The sequence below is a fragment of the Sarcophilus harrisii genome, chromosome 4, assembly GCF_902635505.1.
Source record: "Sarcophilus harrisii chromosome 4, mSarHar1.11, whole genome shotgun sequence".
In the NCBI taxonomy this organism is placed as follows: Eukaryota; Metazoa; Chordata; class Mammalia; order Dasyuromorphia; family Dasyuridae; genus Sarcophilus; species Sarcophilus harrisii.
In genome coordinates, this window is record NC_045429.1 from 347,048,245 (window position 1) to 347,055,335 (window position 7,091).

General features: G+C 50.2%; 1 protein-coding gene across 1 annotated transcript; it reads left to right on the forward strand.

The window, feature by feature from the left end:
- Positions 1-4,276: 4,276 nt before the first annotated feature.
- Positions 4,277-5,099, forward strand: NOG (noggin). The gene has a single exon (XM_003767966.4). The coding sequence runs from the start codon at positions 4,302-4,304 to the stop codon at positions 4,998-5,000; it is 699 nt and encodes a 232-aa protein (XP_003768014.1). The 5' UTR covers positions 4,277-4,301; the 3' UTR covers positions 5,001-5,099.
- The last annotated feature ends 1,992 nt before the right edge of the window (positions 5,100-7,091 follow it).

The following is a 7,091-nucleotide window of genomic DNA, read 5'->3' on the forward strand; positions in this document are numbered from 1 at the left end:
TTGAGCTAAATTCTAAAATGCTACTTACTATTCCATGATTTTGTGGAAATGGTTTTGTGAACTTCGTAGCATTGTATAAATGTTGGGCATAAATCATGTTGCAGAGAATCAGAACTTGAATAAGTTCTAGAAGGACAAGAAACAGTTTCATTCAATAGCCTCTTTATACTAATTTCATACCTATGCATATGCATTTATTGTCTCCTCTCCCAATCAGAACATTAAGTTCCTTGTGAGTAGATATTGTTTCTATTTGAACCCATATCATTGGAATAAGGCACTAGGACAAATCTTCAAATAATCCTGTCTGTGGAAGAAAGATCTCATAAGCAAATTAAGGATCCAAAAAAGATTACCTGGAAAATCATCTTTTTCCAAGAAACTTATACCTAGAGATTTCCAGAATATCAGGGAGCAGAGAGATCTCTAGGTCCCACACTTTCATCTCATAGCAAAAGAAAGTAAAGCCCCATATTGGGTAAAGATTGGCCCAATGTCATTCAGTTAGTTAGTGACAGAGTTCTAATTAGAAACTAACTCCAAGGTCAGAGGTCTTTGCAAAATAATCTTCAAACATCTTGGAAGTTTCCACTTGAACTCATATTGGTATCGTCCTTCCTATTCACTGAAATGGTACTCTAGCAGACATTTCATTAGCCTAGTTTTAGAAACTGTCAATACTTCAAAGTAACAAAATCCCATTTACTTTGGAAAATGTATAGTTCATTCTGGCCTTCTTCCAATATGCCTGAATTTTTTTTGTTGTTCCAATCTATGATTTCATCAACGTGGGGGAAATTCCTTCTAGTAATTCAGACCCATAGGATATTTAGAGCTGGAAGGATCTTAGAGGCATCTAGTCCAGTTGACTCATAAAGAGACCCTGAAAAACTAACAAGGTTAAGGGACTCTTCAGTCAACTGGCCTTATCGTCAGATACTTTATTAAGCATTTTTGCTTACAAATAGTAAGAAACTGAGGCAGAACTTGATTCCAGAGCCAGAACTCTTTTTACTGTACCTGATACTTCCTAATGGAATTTATGATCTCAGTTTCTAGCAGAAGTGATTTGCTCTTAGGGTAGCTAAATGACAGCCCTGGAGTCAGGAGTTCAAATCCAGCTTCAACAACAAAAACAAATGATTTGCCCAGTATCTAGAAACACTCTTGTCTGATAAATAGGACTTAAAGTCATGTTTCTTACTCTAACCTCTCCTTTCCACTCCTGAATTAGTAAATTTTAGTGTATAGTGGAGGGGATTTCAGCACTGACTTTCAAATAGATATATGATATATAACTATATACACATATATATATACCTACTCTCTTCCTTAGATAGTAAGAGATAAATGATTTGTTATGATATAACTCCACATGTATAATATATATAAAATATACACATATACATACTGTCTTCCTTAGACAGTAAGATAGGAAGAGGGAAAACAAATCCTTTTTTGAAGATAATGTGTAAAGGAAAATTGCCTTGTAAATAAGATGTCAAATTTATGTCACTATAGTTGTCACACTGGGAAATTCCCAATACTCTTTTTGTGTGGTTGTATATTACCAAGTTTACTCAACCTCTGGGGTCCTGATTTACCTAACTTCTGCTTCCCAAAAGTATATATCCTGACCCTCCAAATCACAACCTAAAACAAAAGCAGTAGGCCTGGGCCTGTCTTCCTTTCTGGAAGGGAGATGCTTCTGCCTAGCTCCCTCCAAACCCAGCTTCAACATTTTTGGAAGTTCTTGAATTCTACCTATCTTCCCCAAGACAGGCCCAACAGGAGCATAAGGGAAACCTTTATCAGGTGAGCTCTTTTGTATGTTGAATGGTGGTGGTGGTGGTGGGGAGCTCTGAGCAATAATTGGTACCTCAAAGTTTTGCCTCAAGGCATTAATGAGGTAAGGGAGAGATGCTTCCTTTCAAAGACTAGCAATTCGACTATTATCTGCCTTGATGCCATCATCCCCAACTGTTTTTGCCCTAAGTGAGAAATTGTTCAATTAGCCATGGGGGGAGAGGGCAAAATCACTCAAACAATTAATCAACAAGCATTTATTAAGCCCCTAATAAACTCCAGGAACTGTACTTAGTGCCAAGTTTATGAAGAGAGAAACGAACCCTTCTCTGCCATCAAAGAGCTGACATTCTGTAGTCCGTTAATATGAGCTAAGGAAGAGTAAATTTGCTGAAAGCTTTTTCACACCAACACTGCACTCACTGGAGGGTCACTTGCCTTTCCTGTAAATGAAAGAGGAGGTTAGCAATCAGAAGGTTAAGAATAAGGCTAATAACTCAGGCACCCTCTTCTCTTGTAAGTAAATCTCCTGAAACACAAAGGGGCATTTTAGAACACATACATACACGAGGACAGGCACCCAAGCAGAGTAAACCCCAAAACACAACGTCTTCCTCCGGCTGCGACCAACTGCAAGGTCACATAAAAGCCAGCAGAGGGCACCCCACCCCAAGGGAGGGAAGCAGGGCTAGCACCAAACGTTTAGGAAAGACTAAGCAGTCAGGCGCACCTCCGTGACTGCCACTCTACAGGGCCAGGGAAAAGGAGAAGGGTGGGAGTCGACCGCCCCCCCCCCCAACCTCCGTTGGCCCGGGAACCAGGCAGGAATACTTCCTGGGAATTACATCGCTCCCGTGCCGGGCAAGGCTAATACTGGGTGCAGTGGACCTCCGGTGTTGCATGGGTGCACAGATGTGTATATATATATCTGGTGGGGGAGAGAGGGAAAAGCTAGAAAGGTGACGGAGGGCCCAGTGCAAGCATTCACTCCATGCACTTTTTTATTTTGCTCAGACTCCACGAGAGAGAAATCTCAGAGGCCCCCTCGCTGCGCTTATCCTTTGCAAAACGTACATCGAAAAAGGAATCATCCCTATACCTCTAGTTCCCCACCAAGCCCCCCCTCTTGCTCAACTCTGTACCCCTTCAGTCAGTCCCCGGAGCTGCAATGAGCCCCCCCTTGGACTGGACCTGGCGGGACGCCTAGAGCCCCGGTTGCATTGCCCTAGGAGAAAGGAGGGGGGCGGTGCATTTTGCAGGAGGAGGAGGAAGACGAGGAGGAGGAGGAGGAGAGGGGGGTGGGGGAGAGAGAAAATTACGCGGAGACCTGCCAAGCGCCACCACCGCCGCCGCCGCCACCACCGCCGCCGCCGCCGCCGCCGCCACCGCCGCCGCCTCTGAGCTGAGACTAGCAGCCCGACTGTCGACTGACTTCCCCGGGCATCTCCGTCCAGCGGGTCGCAGAACTCGGCGCAGCTTCAGCTGCCGCTGCCCCAAGCTTGCATCTAGCTCATTTGGCTCCTCGAGGGTGGAGAAGTGGGGGGGGTGGGGTTGTTTGGGGGAAAGAAAGGGGAGGGGGAAAGAGAGAGAGAGAGAGAGAGAGAGAGAGAGAGAGAGAGAGAGAGAGAGAGTCAGTGGTTTCCATGGTGATGGAGCTGAAAGTGCAGGAAATTTAAAGGCTTGGACCCTTCGAGACAGACAAACCGGTGCCAACGTGCGAGGAGCCGCCGCCGCCGCCGCCGCCGCCGCTGCTGCTGCTCTCGCTCCTGCTCTCGCTCTCGCTCCTGCTCCTACTCCTGCTCGGCTCCGGCTCCTGCTCCTGGTCCAGCTGCTGCCTTTGCCACCGCCGTTATCGCTGCTGCTGCTGCTGCTGCCGCCGCCGCCGCCGCTGCTGCCGCTGCTGCTCCTGTCCTTGCTGCCTCTGCCGCTACTCCCGCCACCACCGCCGCTGCTGCTGCGGCTGGAGACTGCCCTACGGAGTCCCGAACACCCGCCTGGGGCGAGCGCCCCCGGGACCCTTACACAGGAGTCCACTCACCCTGAAGCGTCTCTGCCGAGAAGCAAGGCAGCTCTGTGAGCAGGAAGCGAAGGAAGAGAGGGAAAAGCCACGCCACTGCTACCGAGCGAGAGAGGCGAGTCCCTGCGCCCCGAGCCTACTCCAGTCCGGAGAAAGGAGAGAGCAGTCAGGGACACCTCAGTCACGACCGCTGTCCTTGGAGTCACTTTGGATGCGCCCCTTCCCCAGCTAAAAAAAAGAGGACGAGTTAAAAGAAAGTTCACCCACCCCTATCACCACTCTCGGTGGGAGAAAGGAGGGCAGAGGGACCAGGATTTCCTCCCATGCTGTCGGTCCTTTGCTCCGCTTGGTTTTGGTGAGCTGCTCCCGAGAAGGAAGACCGCCTGAGGGGGCTTGGCGTGGTTTTCATCCGGGGGGTGGGGAGGGTGGGGCGGGGGATCCAGGGAGATCGCTGCAGCCCCAGCCCCGCGCCGGAGGCATGGAGCGGTGCCCCAGCCTGGGGGTCACCCTGTACGCCGTGGTGGTGGTACTGGGGCTCCGGGCGGGGCCGGCGGGCTGCCAACACTACCTCCACATCCGCCCGGCCCCCAGCGACAACCTGCCCCTGGTGGACCTTATCGAGCATCCGGACCCTATCTTTGACCCCAAGGAGAAGGATCTAAACGAGACTCTACTCCGCTCCCTGCTTGGGGGTCACTACGACCCGGGCTTCATGGCCACCGCGCCTCCTGAAGACCGGCCAGGCGGGGGTGGGGGAGCCGCCGGGGGCGGCGAGGACCTGGCAGAGTTGGACCAGCTGCTGCGGCAGCGGCCGTCGGGGGCCATGCCGAGCGAGATCAAAGGGCTGGAGTTCTCCGAGGGCTTGCCCCCGGGCAAGAAACACCGGCTTAGCAAGAAGCTACGCAGGAAGTTGCAGATGTGGCTCTGGTCGCAGACCTTCTGCCCAGTACTCTACGCTTGGAACGACCTGGGCAGCCGCTTCTGGCCCCGCTACGTGAAAGTGGGCAGCTGCTTCAGCAAGCGCTCTTGCTCCGTGCCGGAGGGCATGGTCTGCAAGCCGGCCAAGTCGGTGCACCTCACTGTGCTGCGGTGGCGGTGCCAGCGGCGAGGGGGACAGCGTTGCGGCTGGATCCCCATCCAGTACCCCATCATTTCGGAATGCAAGTGCTCTTGCTAGAACTCGGGGTCCCTCATGCCCAGACCCCAATTCTCGATCCACCCACTCGCCACCCACCCCGCCCCACCCCCATTCTGCCAACCTTCCAAATCGGATTCAATGAACTTTTTTTTTTTTTTTTTTTTTTTTTTTTTTTTTTTTTTTTTTTTTGGCTACAGAGACATAGCTTTCTGGTTCATGTAATGCACTGTTAACTGTGTAGGAATGTATGTGTGTGTATATACGGTCTCAGTTTTAATTTACTTATTAAAAGGTCAGTATTATACGTTCAAAGTTACCGGCTTCTACTGTATTTTTAAAAAAAGACAAAAGGAAAAAAAAAGCAGAGAAAGAGAGAGACTGTTATTCTGGTTGTTGCTAATGTTACCCTGCTATTTATATCCAGAGCACTTCGCCTGGCGAAGCAGAAAAAGTTATTTTTTTTTTTTAAATACAAAGATGAGAGGGGGAAAAACTTTTTTCGTAGAAGGACTTTTAAAAAGAAGAAGCTATTTTCCATTCTTCGGAAAGTGTTTTTGTTTGTTTTTTTTGTTTTTGTTTTTGTTTCCTTGGACCTCGCAGAAGCTATAGAGTTCAATGTTATTTTACAGTTATTGTAAATAGAGAGAACAAATGGAATGACTAATCATTGTAAATTAAGAGCACCTGCTATTTATTCTTTATAATATCATCCCGTGTAGTAAAAGAGAGAGAAGTGCAGAGCAGAATTAAAGTCAACCACTAAAACCGACTCTGCGCCTGGGCACTGCCAGTCTATTTGTTGACCCTTTCCTGACTGAGGGGGGTGGAGTGGCGGGCGGGTGCTGGGGGAGGTGGGCAGTGGAGGTGGGGTGGGTCCTCATGTGGATTTTCCTTGAATGGAGCGAAAGAACTTCTCCAGCTCCCGGGACTCCCCTCCATTGGGGGTGAAGAAGAGGTTATCACCTCCTAATGAGTTTCTCAGCGGTCGTTGGCAGGGAAGGGGGGGGGTAGCGCGGTGAAGTGAGGAGGGGGGTACGGTGATCTTAAACCACCTTTCTTTGGAATCACATGGCTCCTTCCGAATTCCAGATTTTTTTTCCCCCTCTCCCTGTTACTAAAACTCCATCTCGTCTTGACCTCGACACCCAGCCGGCCTCCCGGAGCTGACCCTAAGCTGGGCTGTGGGGCTGGGGGCGGGGTGTGGGGGGGAGACAGCCGCTTTGTCCTGCCTGACAGGCTGTTCACAATGGGGACACGTGTCTTTCACACCTACCCTGGGGGCGGAGTGCAGCTGAAACTTGACCCCCTCTGAATGGGAGGGGAAGGAGTGGAGGAGGGAGATCTGAGCGCCCACCCAGATCCCATCACCCCTCCCGCTTCTCCTCTACCCCACCCCAAGATCTAGTCCCTATTAACCCTTTAAGCGCCTAGAAAGCAACCGAGGAAATGCTGCCAAGGTGCGAGAAGTAATGTTATAAACTGAGGAGTTTATAAGGAGTGTCAAGGCCACACAAACACACACACACACACACACACACAGTCCCCCGGCAATCCATCGGCCCCCTTCAGTCCCGTCAGAGCCCAAGGCATGTGCGTGTGTGTGTGTGTGTGTGTGCCTTTTACCCTCAGGTTAGAGATATTTGAGAATATATCCTAAAGATCCAGGTAACCTCCGCTATAATCTTGTCCCAGATCCCGCGGGGTTTGGACTACGGAGGAGGCTGGTTCCCAGGAACAAGGCTCAGTGCAGCTCGGGTCTCTGTGGCGTGGGTGAGGGGGCGGAGTAGAGACTAGGGAAAGTCGCCTTTTAGCAATTTCACACCAATACATGCCTTGGAGTGGGGGTGGGGGACGCTGAAAAGGGAGGGGAAAAGTTTATTTCCAACACAATTTGCACAGAGGGCTTTGGAGAAGGATGGTTAGCCGGGGGAGAGGTGTGGGGAGTGTTCTTTCTGTTTCCCTTGCTTCTGATTAATGGATCAATAGAACTCAGGGAAACAAACTTAGCCTTGTCCCTTCCTTCCCGCCCCCCCCATCCCGCGTTCTCACTGACACTCACACTGTACCCCCCCGTCTCCTCAAACCCCTAAAAGAAAGACACCCCTCTCCCCACCCCCACCGCCGATCTGG